The sequence below is a fragment of the Herpailurus yagouaroundi genome, unplaced genomic scaffold (assembly GCF_014898765.1).
Source record: "Herpailurus yagouaroundi ecotype Mexico unplaced genomic scaffold, PumYag 28, whole genome shotgun sequence".
Lineage (NCBI taxonomy): Eukaryota > Metazoa > Chordata > Mammalia > Carnivora > Felidae > Herpailurus > Herpailurus yagouaroundi.
Window position 1 is genome coordinate 39,948,409 of NW_024412376.1, and position 25,523 is coordinate 39,973,931.

The window sequence follows — 25,523 nt, forward strand, 5'->3', positions numbered from 1 at the left end:
TTCTTGTGTAGATTAGGTCAGGTAATGCGTGTAAAGTATTCAACGATCTAGGTCCTCCATAAATGTTAACTGGCATTTCCATGATCAATATAGGCCCCAGGATGTTTACTCTGCCCTGAATAAAAAGACATAGCTCCATGCAAAGTGAGTGATTATCAACAGAGAGAACATACAGATTTTTCTCTACTCTGCTCCATGTTCACTTGAATGTGCCAATTACCTTTTCTAGTTCTATAGTTGATGACTGGTGTCAATGCCCCCTTCTCTGCCGAATTCTCAGTAACCTGGAGATGCCCATTTGGAACAGTTTGGTTCTACTGGGTGGGTCCTTTCATTCCTTCATTCTTCCTTCATTCTTTAGTATTATTATTATTTTTAGCTGTTTAGCACGTTAAAATTACAATCCCCGTTATGCATTTTTATCAAATCCTGTCAGTCCCATCCTCTGCACAGAGCTCTTTCTTTACAATAAGACTGTTTCAATTCCTGTTGGTACAGTCAGGATTACTCTCTTTTCTAGTTGTTTCCTTAGAGTTGTAGTGTCTAAGTGGATTGTGGTAGTTGAGGGTATGGAAAGGGAAGGGTTCTTCAAAAGCAGCATCCACATTGTACAGAAATTGGTTTTGTTCTTTTTTCTTTATATTTTCCTTGGAAGATAATACGCCTTTTTTCTAACATCTTTCAGATGGGCTAGGGGTTTTATTATGTAAAGGTCACTAATTGCTTTCCTCAATTCACTTCCTCATCTTAAAGAATTTTGTTTTCTCATATGCATATTAATGAATGGTTAGACTTAATTTCTTGTAAACTTGAGATTTTCATCTTTTTCTTTATTGTTACAGTATTTTAGTGGTACTGTAAAAGGGGCTGCCTCACAGCCAGAAGTCACAAAGCCATATTGAACCAGAAATGATTCTTTTTGAACACTTTTTTTTTATCCATTATTAGCTGAAAGTATCTGTCAAACTTGTTCAAATACTTGGCAATTCAGAAACATATTATGCAACAGTGATGCCACTGTTCTGTATTATATTATATCCTAATAAGAATGAAGTTCTCACATATTTTTGTAACTCACTTTAAGTTTCTCCTGTTTTTTAGTATTTGCTATGTATGTATAAACAAGTGATCCCATCAGAACCCAAAAAAGGATCATAGGTATGTCTTATTTGCTGTCTCTCAGGATTCACTTAAATAAAAGTGTTAATTGGAACACAGAGTTATCTGTGTTTCTTACATGTTTTATAATATAAGATTTGGGAGCCATGAAAATTAACTGGTATTCAGTAGATACACATAAGTTAGTCTGTTGAATCTTTATTTTTATTAAACCCTTTTGGAAACAGTTAATTTTAAATAAATGAAACAAAGTAAATAGTTTAAGCAATTTGAGAATACATATTGTATGTTTTTGACTATAAATTGAAATATGATTGATTTAAATGGACATTTCAGTCATTGATTCTAAAAGTTGAACTAATGTAACAGATGGAGTTCAGCTGCCCAAGCAAGCTTCTGGGTTTGATTATTCAAGTGATTAAGATGCTATTTGTCAACTCTAGTTTACCACCCCTTTTAATTATATAGATAATCAAACTAAGAACTGCTAATTCTGTCTCCTAACTATTAATTGTTTGTAATTACACGCAGATTAAAACTGCATGTGCAATTAACTCAGAGAATTAATTGATACAAGGGAATTGATAAAAGGGAAACAGAACAAGCTTGGCATAAAAAAGGCTCTAGGGACACAGGACCACTTGAACCCACTAGTGTCTTGGGCTCTATCATGTCCTTGTAAAGATACTTCACACTTTCATTTGGACTTCTTCGGCTCTGTTGGATGCAGTTGCATAGACATACTCTTTTGAACTATTATATTCTTACATTATATATCATTAGCATAGACTGTTTCTTAGTTCTTCATTCATGGTTGATGGACACAATATATTTAAAAAATTTGAACTTCTGCTGTCTTTGGGTCTTTTGCTGATAATTCAGGTGACTTGGACAAATATATCCATTTGCAACCTGGAGGAAATATTTGTCACGATGAAGATTATTACATAAGTGGTGAATGTTTCAACTGGCTACAAATTTTCCCTTCCTTCCTTTCTCCTTCTTTCTTTCTTCATTCTCTTGGCAGTCTCACCACAGTATAGAACCTTATCAGTTTTCTGTGAGTCATTTGAGAAATTTTAGTTTCTAAAATAACTATGACAATTAGAATTTGGAACTGTCTCTCACCTTTGCAAATAATTGGCTCATTGTTAACTACATAAATTTAAGTAAAAACAGGAAATAAAATTTAAAAAAAGCACCCCCAACTGAAATATGTTTAAAAATTATTACCTTTATAAACATCAAGATGATGCTAGAAAGTGAGAGAAGATAATCTGGTGGAAAATAGTTGATCCTGAAAAAAAATAGAATTTTAAAAACCTGTTGTAAATTTTTTTCCATTCCTTCAGATATTTGTGTCAGTTGCATTGTATGGGACTTTTCACATTTAACAGTTTTGGTGATTGGCCTTTCAGCCAGTGCCAAGTAATTCCAGAGCATACATTGAACATATGCTTTGGGCACAGCATTATGTTCAGTTTTATGGGAAATGCAAAGCAAGTAAAAGACTTTTAAGTTTAGATAGGAAAATAAGATGTGCAGAAGACAACAAAATAACATGAACTAAGTGTATAATATTTTTCAAAAAGAGTCTATATAAGTATTGAGGATATACAAAGGCAGGAAGACATCAGTATGGGTAGTTATTTAACCAAATTTTTTATGTTCCAAGGTAGCTCCTATTCCACCAGCTTGTTAACCTGATGGAACCTTCTTGGTTCCTTTTCAAATTTTGGTATTACATTTTCCCCAGATTTGTTTAATATCAGAATATTTTGTTCTATCCTGCTGGCTGTTAAACTGGGATCACTGCTAAGATTTCTTATTTTTTCACCTACCAATAAGCAGCCTACTCTTGCTTACTCCCCACTCCATTTCCAGCATTCAGAATCTTCATTTCTCTGTGGCAGTATCTGTGAAGAGTGTTAGCTCCGTGAGGGTTTGTGAACATTTAGTCTGATGTATGACTCTGTTCTTCAAACTACCAGTTTATAACTTTTGACTGACTTTGTGGAATAAACTGGAATTTGTTGCATGTCGCCTTCCGGGCCTGGCTTCTGAGGAGGAGTCATTAGCATACATCAGTGTGTGAATGATTACCTTGAGGATTTTAGTGGAGGGTTTACTGCTTCCTGGAGTGGAAAAGTTATAGCTATATTTTCTAATGTGATACCTATAGACTGGAGAAAATAATGCATGGCCTTCTCAACTGCATGAGTCTGTTTTGTGGGTAAACCAGATAAAATATTTGAAATGCTCTGCACTGTCTTGGAAAATAATTTGTATAGCACTTAGATTCATTTTGGGTTGGGCTCTTCAATGATCAGGAAGACTCCCTTTCCCTGTGAGATCTCCCCTTTTGAGGCTAATTCTTGTTCACCAGTATTTACGTAGCTACCTCAATTGCATTGCTGATGAACCAGAAGCACAGATAAATTCCAACTAAGATATTGTCTTCGTCCTGGAAGTGTTTATCAGTTTAAAAAGGAGATTGCATTGAGGAGGGCACTTGTTGGGATGAGCACTGGGTGTTGTATGTAAACGATGAACCATGGGAATCTACTCCCAAAACCAAGAGCACACTGTACACATTGTATGTTAATCAATTTGACAATAAATCATATTAAAAAATGAAAAGTAAAAATTATAAATATGAAAAATATAAAGTAAATTAGACCCTAGTTAAAATTAAAAAGGAGATTGGGGGGGCGCCTGGGTGGCGCAGTCGGTTAAGCGTCCGACTTCAGCCAGGTCACGATCTCGCGGTCCGTGAGTTCGAGCCCTGCGTCGGGCTCTGGGCTGATGGCTCATAGCCTGGAGCCTGTTTCCGATTCTGTGTCTCCCTCTCTCTCTGCCCCTCCCCCGTTCATGCTCTGTCTCTCTCTGTCCCAAAAATAAATAAACGTTGAAAAAAAAATTTAAAAAAAATAATAAATAAATAAAAAGGAGATTGGGAAGAGATGCCCAATTATCTAAAACATGTGAAGACACTTATGGTGCAAGTTCATTAAGGGAAGTAGGTGGTCCAGAGAGAGTGTTAGTGAGTTGAGGAATGCTTTAAATTACTCAAGAAAGCGTCATAAGAAATGTGGGGACTTACACGTCTCTAATAACTCTTATTCTACCCTTTTAAGTCCCCCCTGGGTTTATAAAAATCCCCAGTTAAAGTTTAATGTGTATGGCCTTTTCTTTGCTGTCCTCTTCCCAGATACTAATATGTTCAGGTTCCCTATAATCTTTCCATTGTTGGCATCTGCTTCCACTAAAGAATTTTATTTATTCATATTGAGTTGTGATTGAAATACGATTTATTATGTTGCCTCTTCTAGACACTTTGCCTTTTTGATAAGAGGACAAAGATTCTTTTTGACTGAAGTGGAAGAAATTATATACATATAAAATTAGAATGGGGTAGATTACATGCATGTTATTGATTGCAATGTCTCTGAGATAACATTACATTTTTTTATTATTTTATGTTACTATCTGCCTCCCTATAGGACACTTAGCTTATGATCCTATAAATAAGTTGAAGCAATGAAATGAGAGAATTTATTACGTCTGAGTTTTCTCTAAATTTATGTGAAATTAAGCAGTCCATAGATGTCTGTATTAAATCGAAAGTTTCAGGAAAGAATATATGTATATAAATAAGTATTAGAAAGAAAATTGGAAATGTGTAAACAGTTTGATTCATTTTGGATGGCAGGATTGAACTGAATTTTTCTCTTTTAAATGATTAATGTTTCTGAGAAATAGACAAATAAATCTTAAATCTCCTCATCTTTAAAAAAAATTTGTCTGCAGAAATCCCATGCAACAACTGCCATGAGACAGAAGAAATATGTGGGCATATGTTGGCTAACCTTTTGCTCTTTCAACTTATTCGTCTAGAGCACTTTTAATAATTTCACTTACTTTGCCATTTCAAAATGTGTACCCTCATCATAATTCTGAATTTTCTTTTAAAGTACTGATGTAGCAGGGAGAGGAGTTTTCCCTTTGTTTTTGTAAGTGCTATTCACAAATATGATTTTGCTTTAAGCCTCCTTTAAAAAAAGAAGTCAGTGCTCTTGAACAGAAGAGACTCAAAGGAATGAACCTGGTCTTCTGATGGGCACACCGTACCCAATAAAAACACAAGAGCTTTATTGTGTGATGGAACCAATTAATTGAAGCCTCTCTCTGTGCGGTGCTCATGCTTCTGCATCTCTCTGATTAGATGACAAGATGCGATTTTAATATAGAATAACAGGGCCGTAAAGATGATCTATTTTCCTCTTTGTAACATTAAGCAGTATGGTCTGTGTGTACTTTTCTTGGATAAATATTGTTTTAACTTGCATTGATATTTCTAACAGATAAAACATTCTACGATTGGAGAGGAATTATGTCAACAAAGCCTTCCCGTTTGACTCCTGACTCCAGCTGGCCTAGTTTGTGTGGGCCATCATCAATGTTTCGGGATTACCGTTCTGTGAGTATTTGTGAAACTGGATATAGAGTTGTGTTACTGTTCTTCTGACAGCTTATTGGGTTAATTTTGATAAAACATGTGAGATTGTGCTATGGACCTATTTCATTCCCAAATGATTCTCCACTGAAATTCTTTGTCCTGAAACAGTTCTTTACTTCTGTTATCATATCTTGTGCAAAATTTGCATCTTGTGGATCACCTTAACTCCTAAATATGTGTATTAATTTTTATTTGAAGAGTACTGATAGCCACAGTGATCATCACAATGATTTGCCCCAAATGTGATAGTAACTATTTTTGTAATGGTACCTAGACTATCAAGTAAATATAATGGAGGCCAGTGGGGCATGAAGATAGCTGTTAGGAGTGTGACAGAGGACTGAAAAATCCAAGGACAGTTTCACAACCACACATTGATGGTTTTCTGAATGAGGACTCTCTAAACTGAAACATGGGAATCTGGGACTTGAAAATGGAATCTGGACTTCACTTTGAGTTCATCTGTTTATCAGGCAAGGTCCTAAGATGTTTCTATATCAATAGTAGAGGAAACTCATGTGATTCTGAAATTTTTAGCAACAATTTCTATTTTATAATGTCGTGTCTCACAGTACCTATATATATATGTTTGGGTTTCTTACATCTTCTCCGTGTTCTGTTCTGTATGTGAATGTGTCTGTCTCATCCTTTCACTGACTTTTTCTCTCTTTTTGTATCACTATTTTTCTTCTTGACTTGTCATTTGTATTAGTGTGTTTGGCAGTCATAACAAAATACCACAGACCGGGTGGCTTAACCAACAGAAATTTATTTCTCAAAGTCCTGAAGTTTGGAAATCCAAGATCAAGGTGCCAGCAGGTCTGTTTTCTCCTGAGGCCATTCTCTCCTTGGCTTGCAGACAGCTGTGTCCTCACATGGCCTTTCCTGTATGTGTCCCTGGTGTCTGTCTCTTCTTATGAGATCACTAATCATATTGGATTAGGGCCCTACCCTTATGACCTCATTTAACCTAATGACTTCATTAAAGGCCCTATCTCCAAATACAGTAACATTAGGGGTGAGGAATTCAACATACACATTTTGAGGTGACATAATTCAGTCCATAACACCATTAGACAACTGAAATATATTGAAAAATTATTTTTCCTGTCTGTTGAATAGTTCTTTACTTAAGATTAAAAAAAAAACAAAGGTTGTATTTTTATATTTTTCCCATAGACCAGAACTTTTTGAATCATGTCATATATAACTTATATTGCTAAATTTGTGAATAAATTTACTAAAACTAAACACTGTTTTAGACAAGGACATTATATGAATATTATTAAGGAAAATAATATGATGTCTTTAACAAAAGCAATACCCATAGAAGGCTGTTATTATTATCTCCCAGTAAAGGTAAAAAAAAATGAATTGCTTCTTCTAAGCTTTCCAGCTCCAGCTCTACCCTGTTTTACACTAACAATTTAAAGACTGCTCCTAGCTGTGTGACAAACCACATTTAAATATATTTCTTTGGGGGAATATATCTGGCAAGGGTAGACTTGATTGTGGAGAGCAAATTCAAGACAGGGTATATTTATTCATTGTTGAGTGGGGGAATTAGGAACACAAAAGGCTATTACCCATAGCTTTGACATAAAAGATAGTGCTTTGGGGATGTGCACATGGCTAAAGAGTTTGGGGTAGACTGGAGTGGAGACTGGGTGAGCATGAAAAGGCCTTTTGCATCAGTCCAGTTAAAGGCTTGTCTCTTATCCTTGAAAACCAACAGTACTGGGGGTGGGTATGTGTGAATGGATAAGAGGGAGCAGGATTCAAACCTTCAAATTTCTTTCCTGCAGCTTACTTGATTTTCAGTTTCTACTACTGAAAGTCTAAATGACTTTTTTTTTAAAGTAAGAATTGCTCTTTTGTTTATCCTTCAAAATAATCACAATCCTAGAAGGGATCAAACATCATGTTCTAAGTAATCTTTTTTCCCCAATTTTTATTGTGGTAAAATATACTTAACATAAAATTTACATCTTGACCATTTTTAAGTGTATCATTTAGTGGCATTAATTACACCCACATTGCTGTGTAACCATTACCACCATCCATCTCCAGAACTTTTTCATCTTTCCAAACTGAAACTCTGTACCCTTTAAACATTAATTCTCTCTCCCTTCCCTCATCTCCTGGCAACAAGCATTTTACTTTCTGTCTCTATGGTTTTGATTTTGTGTGTGTGTGTGTGTGTGTGTGTGACTGGCTCATTTCACTTGGCATAATGTGTTCAAGGTTCATTCATGTTGTAACATATGTCAGAATTTCCTTAATTTTTAAAAAGACTGAATAATATTCTGTTGTACAGGTTTCCCCACTATCCCAAAGTAGAACATTCCTATGAAAATTTTGTAGGCTGAAATCACGTAAAGTGAAGAAATAATTACCATTGATTTATATGGAAAAAATTTCAAGTGTTCCCAGATCCCAAAAATAACTTCTCCTAGGCCTTTCTGATATCTTAGCTAATGGATGAACAAAATGCTTTAAGATAAAGCACAGATGCTCACAAGACACAGTTCAAAGGTGTGGTAGCTTGATGATGATGTGCTGAGTGGAGTTTCCAGGGAAGGAGCTAGGTGAGGCCACTCTCACTGGTTGGGTTGTGCGCTACCTTTATAATGGCTTGCTGCAAAACAAATGTTGAATGCTATTTTCGCTTTTCACCTTTTTCGTTAGATAAAAGCAAAAATCTTTGGATTTCTTTGAGTTAGCAAAAGTAGGTACTAATATAGGTCTTTCCTAAAAGTGAAGTGGCAGAATGTGAACTTTCAAAAAGCGGGGGATACTTGTACCATATTTTGTTTATCCACTCATTTGTTGATGGACACTTGAATTGCTCTTACCTTTTTGGATATTTTGGATAATGCTTCTTTGAATATGGGTGTATAAATATTGTTTGAGTCCTTGCTTTCACTTCTCTTGGTATATATCCAGAAGTAGAATTGCTGGACTATATTGTATTCCTATGTTTAATATTTTAAGGAGTCATCATATTGTTTCCCACGGTGGCTGCACCATTTTACATTCCCAGTAGCAATGCACAAATATTCCAATGTCTCCATATCCTCATCAGCACTTATTACATTATCCATTTTCTTGATAGCAGCCTTACTAATGGGTGGGAAATGGTACCTAATCTTGATCTGAGTTTTTTTCAGTCAGACCAAAAAGTAAGTAGGAAAAAGAGAATGTAGAAACCTGCACTGGTAAAAGTAGGCACAGGGCAGAGAAAACCCTGTCTTTGATTTTGTAGGAGGAGAGAAAAATTTTGCACATTCTGCTTTCAAAACGCTCTCTACAGCATAGCTACTCTTATCAAAATTTTAATTCACTCAGGTAAGAAAGTCACTGTGGATATGGTTTCTTTAACCTAAAAAACAAAACAAAACAAAACAACACTATCCTTTTTAAGCCTGAAGTTTTTGTTTTCTTTATAAAATCTTTTGAATCCTTATATGTTATCAGTTCTTCAAAATTTCCTTTAAATTCTAGTTAGTTAACATATAGTGTAACATTAGTTTCAGGAGTAGAATTTAGTGATTCATCATTTACATATAACACCCAGTGCTCATCACAAGTACCCTCCATAATACCCGTCACCATCTAGCCCATCCCCCATCCACCTCCCTCTGTCAACCTTCAGTTCTCTATCGTTGAAAGTCTTCTATAGTTTGTTTCTCTCTTTCTATCTTTTTCCCCCATTTCCATATCTTCATCTGTCTTATTTCTTAAGTTCCACACATGAGTGAAATCATATGGTATTTGTCTTTCTCTGACTGACTTATTTTGCTTAACATAATACACTCTAGCCCATCCACATCATTGCAAATGGCAAGATTTCATTCTTTTTGATGGCTGAGTAATATTCCATATATATATGAGACATATATTATTATATATATACTATATGTAATATATAATACACACACACACACACACACACACACACACGCATGCACGCATACCACCTCTTCTTTATCCATATATCAGTAGATGACATTTGGGCTATTTCCACAGTTTGGCTCTCGTTGTTAGTGCTTCTATAAACATTGTGGTGCATGTGCCCCTTTGAATCAGCATTTTTGTATCCTTTGGATAAATGTTTAATAGTGCAATGGCTGAATCAGGGTAGTTCTATTTTCAACTTTTTGAGGAACCTCCATGGTCTTTTGCAGAATGGCTGCACCAGTTTGCATTCCCACCAACAGTGTAAGAGGGTTCCGCTTTCTCCACATCCTCACCATATGTTTTCAGTTCCAATTAAATAATAATTTAATAATGTTTCATGTCTTTAGTTTTAATGTTTCATTTCTGAAACTTCAGCCTTACAATATTAGAATTATGTTATTAGAATTTCTAGTTACTTTAAGCAATGTCCTATGGGCCCATAAAATGTCTTTATATGAAGTTAAAGAAACTGCATCCTGAAGAAAAGGTTACTGATGGTATTTTTTATAATTTTTTGAAATACTGAGGATTTTTAAAAATTTTTTTATGATTTTTGGAGTACTGAGATATTTATAGCCATAATTGTCTTGAAAGATAATATTTATTCATGGTAAGTGAATACTGAAAATGTAATCTTTTCTATAACATAACAATGTAATATTACATGGCAATAATACAATCTCCAACTTTCTCACCACAGTTTCATTTTATAATTCTTCTTTAAAAGTTTTGCTAACATTTATAATCATGTATGAAGTAATCTTGAAACCACAACCTGGAGGACTCTAGTTATAGTTATAGAAAACAACCTTGGTATTTATCAAAATTCTGGGATGGAAAAATTAATGTATTTATCAACAGTGTTCTTAAAAATAGCTAGGATAAAAACAAATATTGACAGAAATTTGTGTAAGTAGTTAATTTCTAGCTAAAATTGGGAAACGGAGGAGAAAGTGCAATAACTTTTATTCATTAGTTGTTAGTAAGGCAAACCTCTCCTCAGAGGGTGGTTATTAACTATGTTGCAGTGCCCCTTCTAAGGGGAAATATGTCGTTTGGTGATATCTACCAGTGAGGATGGAGTTCCAAGCCAGGGAATGCCAAGCGTGTGCACATGCATCCAGGATGGGATGGTGATGAGGTTCAAGGCAGTAGAATGGAGGGAAAAGAGTGGTTGTAGTTGTCTGACATGGGAGAGTAGGGGCATTTCAGGAATTGAAAGAAGTTCATTGCAGTAAAAGTGCAGCACATTCTTTCTAAGGGGCAAGTGTTAAGAAATGAAACTGAAGAGATAAGCAAGTCCCTATTATCATGCAGTGTCTTTGTAGGAAGACTGTCAGTCATGTTATCTTCTTAACCCTGATTGCAAGGAATTTGCCTAACCTTGACACTTGGACATAAGGGATTATAAAAAAAGTAGAATTCAGTTTAATAATTGGTTGCATTATAAATTGTTTTGTTTCAGAGAACAAACTGTGAGTCAGTCCTCTGGGCATTTGGCTTCGTTGTCCTCTGCACTATCCCCTACCCCCCCTTCCCTAGGGGAACACATCCTACATAAGAGAGAAGAAAACAATTCATTGGTCGTATTTTTAAACATACTTATATCTTCATCTTGTCGACAAAATTCACTGGTTTTTATAGAAACATTTTTTAGAAATGAAAAGAAATTTCAAATATAACATTATCATTCTTCACATGAATTTAATTTTGTTTTTTAATTTTAATTTTTTAATTTTACTCCAGTAGAGTTAACATAGTGTTATATTAGTTTTATGTGTGCAATATAGTGATTCAACAATTCTGTGTATCATTATTTGGTGCCCATGATAAGTGTACTCTAATCCCTGTCACCTATTTCACCCATCCCCCCACCTCCCCTCTGATATGCTTGATTTTAAACTAGTACCCTCAGTTAAAGTTATTATTATTTTTGTAATGTTCCTTTATTTATTTTTGAGGAGGGAGGGGGAGAGAGAGAGAGAGAGAATTCTAAGAAGGCTCTAAGAGGGCTTGAGCTCATAAATGGTGAGATCATGACCTGAGCTGAAACCAAGAGTCACACACCTAGCCAACTGAGCCACCAGGTGCCCCTAAAGTTATTTTTTTTCCAACAGGAACATATTTTACTTGAAGCATACTTCAGAATATATGGTTCTAAAAGATACATATAAAATAGTCCATCCAAGAAAAATAGAATATGCATTTTCTTCAGTTACACACAGAAAAGTCCCCTGGTTAAATCACATATATAGGGACATAACAACTATTACAAATGTAAGAATACTGAAATCATACCAAGTGTATTTTCCAACCACAGTGGTACAAAACTAAAGATCAACAATAAAAGAAAGCCAGGAAATCTACAATGTAAATATTAAATATTTAATATGTAAATATTTAACAACACACTACTGTACAACTAATGAGCAAAATAAGAAATCAAATGGCCAATTAAAGCAAGTCTCAAAACAAAAGAAAAACACAATATTATAAAACCTATGTGATGCAGCAACATCAGATGTTAGAATGAATTGTATGATATAAATGCTTGGATTAAGAAAAAAAGTTCAAATAACCAACCTAACATTATACCACAAGGAACCAGAAAAAGAAAAAACTTAGCTAAAATTTAGTAGTGGAAGAAAATAATAAAGAAAAATCATAAATAAATAAAATAGGGACCAGAATAAACAATAATATAACACTGAAAGTAATGACCAGTTTTTCCAAGAAAATAAACAAAATTGGCAATGCTTTAACTACATTAACTAAGAAAAAAAGAGAAGACTCAAAAACCAAAATGAGAAATGGAAAACAATACAACAGATAACCCCAGAAATACATAGTGTGATAACAGATTACTATAAACAATCACATACTAACAAATCAGATAACTTAGACAAAAATCAGATATTTCCTAAAAATTCACAAGCTACCATGATGTAATCATGAATCTTGAATCCAAGAAATAAGAAATCTTCTTAGACCAATAACAAGACTGAAAATTGAGTTAGGAATCAAAAATCTCCCAGCACAGAAAAGCCTAAGACCACATGGTTTTACTGGTGAATTCTACCAAACATTTAAAAATATAATTAATGGCAGTCTTTGCCAACATCTTATAAATAATGGAATAGAGGGAACACATTCAAAATTATTCTATGAGGCCAGTGCTACCCTGATCCCAAAGCAGGAGAAAAAAAATACAAGAACAAAAAGTCAATTTCATCCAATATAAGTATTGCTACTCTGGTTTTCTTTTGACATCCATTTGTATGATAAATGTTTCTCCAGTCTCTCACTTTCTTTTTTTTTTTTTTTTTTCTTCCACGTTTTTTATTTATTTTTGGGACAGAGAGAGACAGAGCATGAACGGGGGAGGGGCAGAGAGAGAGGGAGACACAGAATCGGAAACAGGCTCCAGGCTCCGAGCCATCAGCCCAGAGCCCGACGCGGGGCTCGAACTCACGGACTGCGAGATCGTGACCTGGCTGAAGTCGGATGCTTAACCGACTGCGCCACCCAGGCGCCCCGAGTCTCTCACTTTCAACATGCATGTGTCTTTAGGTCTAAAATGAGTATCTTGTAGGCAGCATATAGATGGGTCTTTCTTTTTTTTTTTTAATCTGTAGGCAGTATATAGATGGGTCTTTCTTTTTTTTTAAATCTGTTCTGACACCCTGTTCTGACACCCTGTGTATTTTGATTGGAGCACTTAGTCCATTTACATTCAGAGAAATTATTGATAGATATGTATTTGTTTCCTTTTTATTACTTGTTTTTGGAGATTCCCTCTGGTTCTTTCCTGTCTTTGTCACTTTTGGTCCCTCCTTTGCACTCAGAGTCACCTTTAATATTTCTTACATGGCTGGTGTAGTGATCACAAACTTCTTTAGTTTTTGTCTGGGAAACTCTATCTCTCCTTCTATTCTGAATGATAGATAGCCTTGCTGGGTAGAATATTCTTGGCTGCAGATTTTTCCCATTCAGCACTTTGAAAATATTATGCCACTCCCTTCTGGCTTGCCAACTTTTTGTTGAAAAATCTCCCGCTAGCCTTATGGGTTTATAAGTTAAGGACTTCTTTTGTCTTGCTGCTATTAAGATTTTTTTCTTTACCACTATATTTTTCAAATTTAATTACAATATGTCTTGATGTTGGCCTGCTTTTGTTGATTTTGATTGGGAGTTCTCTGTGCCTCCTGGAGGTGGATGTCTGTTTCCTTCCCCAGATTAGAGAAGTTCTCTTCTATTATATCTTGAAGTAAATTTTCTGCCTTCTTTCCTCTTCTTTGGAACTCCTTTGAAAGTTATTTTATTATGTTGGATAGAGTCACTGAATTCCCTAAGTCTATCCTTGTGTTGCATAATTCTTTTTCTCTTTTGTTCACCTTAATTATTTTCCATTATTTTGTCTTCTAGGTCATAAATTTGTTTCTCTGTCTCTTCCCGCCAGTTCATTACATCAAGCCTGCTTCCAATTTCATTTATTGTATTCTTCATCTCTGATTGATTCTTTTTTAATTTTTTAATCTCTGTGGTAAGGGTCTCACTGATGTTTTCTATTATTTTCTCAAGTCCAGTGAGTATCCTTATGATCGTTCTTTAAATTCCCCATCAGGCATATTACTTATATCTGTTTCACTTAGAGCTCTGGCCATGGCCTTATCTTGTTCTTTCATTTGGGATAAATTCCTCCTTTTTGGCATTTTGTCTAAATCTCTGCCTTCTTCTCTGTTTTAGAACAGCCAGCTATGTCTCCTGCCTGTGAAAGTAATGGCTTTACTTTATGAAGAAGAGGTCATATAGTGCTCAGGGTCTGGCACTTCAGGGAGTATCTCAAGTGTGTGCTGTGCCTGCTATACTGGCTGTTGTGTTCTGGCTACTCTATCCTTCAGGTTAGTTGTCTGCAGAGGTGCTCCTTGCCTGCTGTGGGAAGTGTTTGGTCTCTGGCCTGAATGTGGCAAGCTTTAACTAGGTATGCTTGTGAAATGAGGCCTGACACCAGCTCCACCAGAACTGAGGCCCTGTAGAACTCTTTGGTTGGAAGATGTGGTGTGGGTAGGGCCTGTTCTAGTCTTCTGGGGGAGGGGCCTATCACACAGGGGCTGAGGCAAGCTTGACTGAGAAGGGTAGTCCTACCTTAGCGCTAGGGGTTGGGCCTTGATGTAAGCAAGTTAGGCAGCTAATGTTCATGCTGAGCTGCTTCCCTCAAGTGGTTCTGTTTATGCTGAGGGGTAGGGGAAGTAAATGGCCCCAGCTGGCTCCTTTGTTCCTGGAGAGGCATCTCCTTGAATGCTGCCTCTCAGGGAAGGGCTCCTAGAAGAGTGAATAATCTCTCTCCTGTGTGCCCCAGATGGTTTTCAGATCACTGTTTCCATGATGTCTGCCCCCAGGTTGTTTGCCTGCCTTCTCTCCAGGAGTAGTGCAGTGCCCTCCAGGCTCTATCCCAGCCACTGGGGTCTGCTGACCTTTAAAACTCCAGTCGTTAAGCCCTGCTGGTTGCACGAACTCACAAAATTCAGCCCCTCTTGTGTTCCAAACCAATGGCTTTGAGAAACATTTCCCTTGTGCATTCCCCTGTATGCTCCTCTCTTTCACCCTTCTTTGTGACCATGACTCCCTCCCCACCACAGCAGCCACGAACCTTTTCTCCCTATCATCTATGATGTGGCCTCTTATCTTCCTTTAGTTGTGTAGTTTGTTCTGTTAAGACTTCAGGCCAATTTTTGGGGTATTTAGGATGATTTGATAGTTATCTAGTTGTGTTCCGGGGACCCAAGATGAGCCTAGGGTCCTCCTACTCCACCACCAGGTTTTTAAGGTGGTACTGCTTTTACTCTGTATCAGGTTCATTTTGACCATAGAACGAATTGACTATATTTTAACGTGAACTTTCTGATTAGTTTTCTCTGGAGAATTTTCTTGAGCAATTTTAGTAAAAGAAAGTTTTAAGAATCTAAAGAGATATTTTTTTTAACGTGGAAATTTAGATGTCTTTTTGTAATTCTTTACCAAATTGTACTCTCAGAAGATTGTGGGCATTCACTTGAAGGAGTTTATTACATAATAAAAAATAGTTAATTAAGTTTTAATATGTAAAGCATCTTTACTTAATGTCTTTTCCCCCACTCCAATTTCTTCTCTCTGAGCCTTTCCTTCCCTTCTCCAAAACAATTGAGGAGGTGTTTTAATTATTTTCATGCTCATGGTTTTCCCCCTTGGTGGGCTACATTTGACTCAAAAAAAAAAAAAGTCATCTGATTTGATTTTGATATTTGTAAGAATTAGCACAAATAATCACAACTACTAAATTAAAATTTTCTATTTGTTCAAATGATTTCTTAAGTATTTATTGTCATTTTTGGGTAGAAATAAAGTTACTCTTTGAAAATCCTGCAGTAGGCCTAGGATTAATTTAGGCACTGAGTTAACAGCTAAGTGACCGTGATTTTTTGACATTTTGAATAGCATTCCAGTAGTTGCTCTTATCTGTGTACTTTTTTATTCATTTGTTTTTGTCGTACTACAAAGAGTAGTGATGCCTAATGTATGTTATCTTTAGCCTTCACATTTTAATTTTGAAATGCGTATTTTTTCTGTGAAATAGTAAGTTTTTAACCTTTTTAAAATAAAAGCTTTATTGAGATATAACTCAGAGACTTCAATGTATACAATTCAGTGTTTTGTAGTATGTTCACAAAGTTATATAACCATAACACTACGTACTTCAGAACATTTTCATCAGCCCCCCCAAAAAACCCATACTCATTGGCATTCTTCCATTTATTCATCCTCTTGGTCCCTGACAATTATTAATCTATAAAGGTTTTAATCTTTATGATAGAATGAAGTAGATATTTACTTTGATATATATGTATGTAGATGGACATTTTAAATTTACACAGTTGCAGTTAAAAGCCTACATTTCAATAGTTACGGTGCTTTGCAGTGGTATTATCTTGGCCTGAAGTATGTTTTTATAACCATCATTTATTTTATTTTATTGAATCTTTCCTTTTAGATAAAAATTCCTACTGTTTTCCTAGTTAAGATAATTTATTGGGAAAAATAATGGAGATACTCCATGCAAAATTCCTTTAGCAATGAATAGGTCAAGAGGAGTAGTCGCAATAAATTGGTCAAAACTTACATTCAATTATTTTCACAAAGTATTAAAAGAAAGCACTCTTGTTGAGTGCAAGCTTTGGATTGCAATGTTACTTAGATTTTCAGTATACTACCACTTAAACCGCGTCACAGTCTGACCCAGACTAAACAATTTTCAAAAGTGGAGGGTTAGGAAAATAATCAGATAATTTTAAGTTTGTATTTTTGGATCAGTTTAATTTTATGGAGAAAAATATTTATCTATATTTCTCATTTATTATTAAATTGGGTTCTTACTTCTGGAAACCATTTCACAATCTTTATTGTGGAAGCCAAAAGATTGAACCAGTATTTCAATTATATTGATCCTTTATTTTGAGATATTCCCATGCAGGAAAGATATTTGAGGGACAGTAGACCCATGTGTGTTAGTGTTAGTGCCCATATTAGTTCTAGCTTTATGGTTTCCAGTCAATGTATGCATTCTTTTTTAAGCTGCAGCGTGATTGTTACCAAAACCTGGATGAAAGAATGAAAGTTGAGTGCAGAGAGCATTTGGGCAGATATTAGGTTATGGGAATGAACAGACTGTGCCTGCCCTGGGGAATCCCCCCCTGCCTCCAATCTGCTGGGAAGCTAGGTACGCTTGTTCTCTTGTAAAAGGAACATTAACTAAATTTCTTAAAAAGTAATGAAAGAGAACAAACTGTAAAAAGGCAGCCAAAAAAGGCAAACATCTGTTACTGAACATGTCTCACTTGACTTCTTTTTAATGTTCTTAGGAATAAATTTATGAAGTAGGGAAAGTTCAACACTAATTAGCTTGTTTTCATCAAACAAAAGGCACCAGACATGGATGTTGAATATGAATGAAAACTTCAATAGTAATAGTAAGTAGACGTAGAAAGTGAGAGTAGACCTACAAATTGCTAGCTAGTATCCAGGATTTGGATATTGCCACGGCTGTTAATATTGCATTGAGTTAGCATGCTGTAATTTCCTTTTTTAAATGATCAGAAAAAAAATGTTTAGAAAAGTCAAGTGTATTTATTAAACAGTAGATAGTTTTGGTGCAAAGCTTTCTCTTCAGGCTTCAGCTAGTGAGGTGGAATGATTTGGAATAACAAATGCAGAGCTACTCAAAGACACAGTTGTGTAGCACACACAGCAACAGTAGTTAATAGTTGTACCCTGTAGTGGTTGTACAGATCCATAATCCTTTTTCAAAACTCTTGGGGCCAGATATACTGAGGAACTCAGAAAATTTCAAACTTTAGAGAGGAAAGAAGATAAATAGATCTGCGATGAATCCGGTATTCAAAACATATTAATGTTTTGCAGTAAAGCATATAAATGTTCTCATTAAGTGGGTGAGAGAGGCCACTCTATAGGTCTTTTAAGTTGGTTCACATCAGGTTTTGCCACCAAAGATCTAGTGGGTTAAGTTTTCTTCCATGTGAGTAACATGTGAGTTACACCAAATTTGTTGGTTTTCAAAGCCTTTTGGATTTCTGAGTCTCATCATAGACCTCTAGTAGTAGTAGGTAGAAGGTAGGTAGAAGGTAGACAGGGAAGAGAAAGAGATGAGGGCAGACATATACACACACTTACATGAAAACACACGCATATTATTAAGGAAAATAGCATGATCATATATTCATTGTTCTTGATTCTTGGTCCAAGATATCCTGGAATGCCCATGTTTGTATGATTCGTCTTGGCAGAATTAGGCAGATATGATTACCTCTTACTGATAGATGCATCTTCCTGTGAGAGTCCTCTGCTGCGCTCCACCAAAAGAGTACCACTGCCTTTATATTCATCATACGAGGTACTCTGACCTTACAGTGTATTGTGTATCTCTTTATTGGTTTATTCCTGGCCTTTTTCTCTAAAATGTAGGCCCCACAGGGGCGAGGACTTTTAAGATCACTGAGGCAGCCCTGGTGCTTAGAGTAGTATAATGTCATAAATTAGACCTTGGAAAATATTTGCTCAAAATGAATAATAGGTTGTTTGAAATTTTCTCTAAAAGGAACACAAAAGAGACCCAAGTTCCCTAGGCGGTGAAAAATACAGCCATAATAATATTATTAGGAGGAGGGAAAAGAAAAAAAAAACCTATTTAAAGTTGTTGCATCAATCTTGTTGTAATTATTATTATTTTTTTCTGTATTGACCAAAAGGAGTTGAACAATCGTTGATTCTTTGTTCTGAAATAGACTTTCCCCCCATTTCTCTTCTCTGGAATCAGTGGCTATTCTCATTTTGTCAGGCAGTTCTCTTGTTGGTTTCTCTTTTTCTTTTTTCAATCTCTTCCAACACTCATTAGAAGACCCTCCAGGTAAGCTAGGTTACTAGGTAACATAGTATCCAGGTCTCTGCAGGGCTAGTTTAAATCAGAGGTAGATTTAGGATATCTTGAGGACCATGGGAATATTCATTAGGCCCTTTCTCCTCCATGACTCAATAGCACCGTTATCATCTTGGTACAAATGTACAATCTCAGGACCCCACCCCAACTCTGGTGAACCAGAATCTGCATTTGAACATGATCCATAGTGATTTATAAACATATTAAAGTTTTAGAAATGCTGTTTTAGATCATTCCCCATGGTATTCTGCCTGTTAAGTGAGCATTGATAAGTAGTCACAGTATATATGAAGTATTTTTTTTTCTTGACCAATACCTGAAGTGCAGCTATTCTGTGTTGAATTTAGAGTCACGTGGTGGGGCAGGAATGCATTTTCTTGTGAAAGTTGAGGAGTGAGATTATAACCAATCAGAGCTATAAGAAACTCATTGTCAAATAATGAAATGGAACTACAGTGAATGTCAAAATTGGCCTCGGAAAATATGCCAGATATTTTTATAATTAGAGCTTTCACCCAAATGGACTAATCTGGGCAATTTCAATAAGCTGATATATCCATCCAAGTACGCCCTGAGTCTCTAGGAATCAGGTATTAGTGATTTATGAGCACGTTCAAGTTTGAGAAGAACTGTTTTATGTAATTTTCTGTAAAAGTTCTCCAAATAAGGAGTGATAGTCAAGTTGCAGTTTGGGGGCGGGGACAAACTTTGACCTCAATGCATTTGATGGGCAGTCCTAAATCCCACTGTGATTAAGTCCTACTGACTCCCTACAAAATCATGACATCTTTTCTAAAAGAAATAAAAGTGGAAAACAAAATTGCTGAGTGTCAATCAATTAAAAACCTAACAAATTCTGATACTGTCTTTGTTCACTATGTTCTGTTTGCAGTGATTAAAAATCTGCTTAATTACCAATTTCACCTTTTGAATGCAGTAGTATATTGAATCTGAATCCAAGCCACCTCCTACCTGTGTCATCTGGGTAAAAATATTAAATGTCTCAACTTCATTAGGAAAAGTGGGAATTAAAATATCTTTTCTGCAGCCTTGGTGAAGATTGAAGAAAATGTACATAAGCACATAATAGGTTCTAATTATTAGTTAAACAATTTATTAGTTCTGTGATGTACTTCCATATCTACCACAAAGTATATAAATCTCATGATGATAACCAAACTCACATTTTTTTAAACTTGTTTTCAAATGTTTATTTGTTTTTGAGAGAGAGAGAAACACACACAGAGCATGAATGGGGGAGGGGCAGAGAGAAAGGGAGACAGAATCGGAAGCAGGCTCCAGGCTCAGAGTTGTCAGCAGAGAGCCCCACGCAGGGCCTCGAGCCTACCAACCGTGAGATCATGACCTGAGCCCAAGTCCGTCACTTAACCAGCTGAGCCATCCAGACGCCCCCAAACTTGTATTTACAGTGGTTCCACATTCCAATAAATCTCAAACAGAATCACAAATGAAAGGGTTGAATTCAATATTTTAAAATACTGTTCAGTTTGTAACTGATTTGTTTAGTAATAAATTAACTGCCTGGGATGTTAGTTTCAATCCTAAGGGAGAAACATTTTCAAAATCAAATAAGCACCTTGTATCTATTTAAACACCAACTGTAACATCAGTGTAAACACAAACATATTAAAATGCCCCCAAATTGTAAAGTGGAGACTCATTTCCTCAATTTTTCCTTTTAATTCTAGCTTATAAAAACAACCAGTCACATGTATTTACAGATTCATACAGTTTAAGACTTCAGAAATAACTCAGACCTGGCAGAAGCTGATCTATCCTTTGGCATTCTTGAATTTTAGAATTTCCAAGAATACACGCAAACCACAGGAGATATTTGGAGTTATGTCATGTCCTAGGAAGTTGTGGTATACCTGAGAAACCTGTGGATTGCCAAGGTCTCTTCATTCTTCTCTTTCTCAAGGGGTGCTCATCATAAGTTCAAGGAATTTTTCTACCCTGTTATTTAAAGAAATTTCTTCTGTCTTATATGTTACTTATGCACAACAGCACATTATACATATCTGTCTATTTCTGTGTATCTTAAAGAATAATACTAAAACAAATACTTACAAAACATAATAGAGTTGTGTGTATTTTCTTTCCTTTCATATCCTGAAGAAACCAATCTCCTTAACTTTATGTTCATCATTCCCTTGCTTTTGTTTAGAATTTTAGCACATATACACATATCTCTAATTAGGATTTTGTTTACTATTGCTTGTTTTTAACATTATGTATATGGGATCATAATGTCTTGCCTCTCTTTTTGCTCAACACTGTGTATTTTCGAGATCCATCAATCTTCATAAATGTCGATGTGTGCCCCCGTGTTTTATTCATTTTCATTGATGCACAGCATCCCACTGGATGATTACACTACAGTTTAATTATTCTTTCTGTTGCTGAAAGATATTTGCACCCCCCCTTTTTTATTAGCTATTTCCTATTATGAACAATTCTTCTACAGTCTTTTACATGTCTTCTGAAGTATAGGTGCAAGAATTTCTCTAGGGCAAGAATTCCTACCATCAGTATGAACGTGCATCTTGCTGCATCAAGAATGGGTTATATAGATGCTGGGATATTGATCCCTTTAGCCTTGAGGCAGCTGGGCAGGGTATGGACAGTGGAAGCTCAATAACTGATTATTGACTATGTACATAATTGATTGCCTCTGGTCGAATGGCTGTGCTGGCCAGTGGGCATATGTTTAGTTCTACCAGGCACTAGCAAACACTGTTCCACTCCCAGCAGCTGCTTACGAGAGTCCCCATTGCTTCATATACTTGGCAATACTTAATATGTCAAAATTTTAACCTTTGCCAATTTGGCGGGCATGAAGTATTTCTTTGTGATTTTAATTTGCATTTTCCTAATGACAAATAAGGCTGAGAATTTTTCACATATTTCTAGGCCACCATTATTTCTTCTTTGTAAATGTCATACTGTTGTATTTTTAAAAATGGATTTAGATGCAATTCTACTCCTTCTATTTTGTGCTCTCTATTTCAATTTTTTCCCCTTTTTTCAATTCCTTTGCTGTCTTTTTGGAAATTGATTGACATATTTTTCCCTCTTGTTCCATTTTTCCTATTCCAAGCTTGGCATTGTAATAGTTTTCCTTATACTAGTTTGGCATTCGTATTCTTGTTTTTACTTTTGTAAGTAGTTAACCTATAGATGGTAATATATAAATTTAAGTATCTTTACCCTCTTCCCAATTCATACAGAAATCTTAGATTTCCATAACTACTAAAGTTTCGTTGTCTCTTATTTTTTAAGTTTTTATTTTAAGTCCAGTTAGTTAACAAACAGTGTTGTATTAGTTTCAGTTGTACGGTATAGTGATACAACAATTCCATACATCACCCAGTGCTCATCATAACAAGTGCACTAACTCCTTAATCCCCATCACCTATTTAACCCAACCACCCACCCACCTCCCCTCTGGTGACTCTCAGTTTGTTTTCTGTAATTAAGACTCTGTTTCTTGGTTTTTCTCTCTGTCTCTCTGTCTCTCTCTCTTTTTCCCTTTGCTCATTTGTTTTGTTTCTTAAATTCCACATATGAGTGAAATCATATGGTATTTGTCTTTCTCTGACTGACTTATTTCACTTAGCATAATACTATCTAGCTCCATCCATGTTGTTGCAAATGACAGGACTTTCTTTTTTACGGCTGAATAGTATTCCAGTGTGTGTGTGTGTGTGTGTGTGTGTGTGTGTGTGTGTGTGTATACCTCATCTTCTTTATACATTCATCTAGCCGTGCACACTTGGGCTGCTTCCATATCTTGGCTACTGTAAATAATGTTGCTATAAACATAGGGGTACATGTATCCCTTTGAATTAGTATTTTTAAAAGTGTTCATTTATTTATTTTTGACAGAGAGAGAAGGTGGGAGGGGCAGAGAGACAGGGAGAGAGAATCTCAAGCGGGCTCCAACTGTCAGTGCAGAACGTGACCCAGGGCTTAAACCTATGAACTATGAGATTGTGATCCGAGCCAAAATCAGGAGTTGGAAGTTCAACCCACTGAGCCACCCAGGTGCCTCAAGTGTTTTTATTCTTTGGGTAAATACCCAGTGGTGTGATTGCTGGATCATAGAGTAGTTCTATTTTTAACTTTGTGAGGAACCTCCATACTGTTTTCCACAGTGGCTGCACCAGTTTGCATTCCCACCATCAATGCACAAGGGGTCCTTTTTCTCCGCATCCTTGCCAACACCTGTTGTTTCTTGTGTTGTTGATTTTAGCAATACTGACAGGTGTGAAGTGATATCTTTTTGTAGTTTTGATTTGCATTTATCTGATGGTAAGTGATGATGAACAACTTTTCATGTGTCTGGGACCAAATGGATGTCTTCTTTGGAGAAATGTCTGTCCATCTCTTCTGACCATTTTTTAATTGGATTATTTGTTTTTTGGGTGTTGAGTTTTATAATTTATTTATATATTTTGGATACTAATCCTTTTTTGGATATATCATTTGGAAATATCTTCTCCCATTCTGTAGGTTGCCTTTTACTTTGTTGATTTTTTTGTTGCACAAAAGCTTTTTGTTTTGATGTAGTCCCAATAGTTTATTTTTGCTTTTGTTTCCCTTGTCTCAGGAAACTTTTCTAAAAAAAAAAAGTTGCTATGGCCAGTGTCAAAGAGGTTACTACCTGTGTTCTCTTTTAGGATTTTTATTTTTTCACATTTATTTTTTCACATTTAGGTCTTTCATCCATTTTGAATTTATTCTTGTACGTGGTGTAATAAAGTGGTCCAATTTCTTTTTTTTTTTGCATATTACTGTACAGTTTTCCCAGTACCATTTGTTGAAGAGACTTTCCTTTTCCCACTGGATATTTTTCCTGTTTTGTTGCAGATTAATTGACCATATAGTTGTGAATTTATTTTCTGGGTTTTCTATTCTGTCACATTGATATATATGTCTCTCTTTTTTTTTTTTTTTTTGTGGCAGTACTGTATTGTTTTGATTACTATAGCTACATTATATAACTTGAAGCCTGGAATTGTTATGTATCCAGGTTTGCTCTTTTTCAAGATCAGGATCTTTTGTTGTTGCATACAAATTAGAGAATTGTTTGTTCAAGTTCTGTGAAAAATGCCGTTGGTGTTTTTATAGGGATCGCATTGAATGTGTAGATTGCTTTAAGTTGTATAGACATTTTAACAATATTTGTTCTTCTGATCCATGAGCATGGAATGCCTTTCCATTTCTGTGTCTTCTTCAAGTTCTTTCATCAGTGTTTCAGTTGTCAGAGTACAGGTTTTTCACCCCTTTGGTTAGGTTTATTCCTAGGTATCTTATTGGTTTTGGTGCAGTTGTAAATGGGGAATATTTTTTAGAATTCCTCTTTCTGCCGTTTCGTTATTGGTGTATAGCAATGCAGATTTCTGTGCATTGATTTTGTACCTTCTGACTTTACTGAATTCAGGTATCAATTCTAGCAGTTTTTTGGTGGAGTGTTTTGGGTTTTCCATATATAGGATCTTGTCATCTGCAAATAGTAAAATTTTACTTCCTCACCATTTTGGATGCCTTTTTTATTTTTGTTGTCTGATTGCTATTTTTGTTTTGTTGTCTGATTGCTGTGGCTAGGACTTCCAGCACTATGTTGAATAGAAGTAGGAAGAAGTCGTATCTTGTTCCTGACAAGGAACTGAAAAAAGCTGTCAGTTTTTCCCAATTGAGTATGATGTCAGCTGTAGATTTTTCATGTATGACCTTTATTATGTTGAGGTATGTACCCTCTAAACCTACTTTGTTGAGGGTTTTTATTATGAATGGATATTGAACTTTGTCAAATGCCTTTTCTGTGTCTATTGAAATGATCATATGGTTCTTATCCTTTCTCTTATTGATGTGATATATCACATTGATTGATTTGCAAATATTGAACCACCCTTGCAATCCAGGGGTAAATTCCACTTGATTGTGGTGAATGATTTTTTTGATGGATTGTTGAATTCAGTTTGCTTGTGTTTTATTGAAGATTTTTGCATCTATGTTCATCAGATCATTTTGGCCTGTATTTCTCTTTCTGAATAGTGTCTTTATCCGGTTTTTGATATCAGGATAATGCTGGCCTCATAGAATGACTTTGAAAGTGTTCCTTCTTTTTCTATTTTTTTTGGAATATTTGAGAAGAATAGATATTAACTATTCATTAAATGTTTGGTAGAATTTGTCTGTGAAGCCATCTGATTCTAAACTTGTTTGTTGGGAGTTTTTTGATTACTGATTCCATTTCTTTGCTGGTTATTGGTTTGCTTACATTTTAAATTTTTTTCCTGTTTCAGTTTTGGTAGTTTATGTTTCTAGGAATTTATCCATTTCCTCTAGTTTGTCCAATTTGTTGGCATATAATTTTTCATAATAGTCTCATACAACTGTTTCTGTTTCTGT

The 25,523-nt window shown here is 35.6% G+C and overlaps 1 protein-coding gene across 3 annotated transcripts in view; it reads left to right on the forward strand.

Annotated features, from left to right (window-relative positions):
- Positions 1-25,523, forward strand: part of IQCM (IQ motif containing M) — a 482,806-nt gene that overhangs the window by 189,191 nt on the left and 268,092 nt on the right. For all 3 annotated transcript variants that reach the window (XM_040472666.1, XM_040472682.1, XM_040472674.1), the window contains exon 8: positions 5,484-5,599. In XM_040472666.1, coding sequence (XP_040328600.1) covers positions 5,484-5,599 — 116 coding nt within the window. The remainder of the gene's footprint in view (positions 1-5,483; positions 5,600-25,523) is intronic.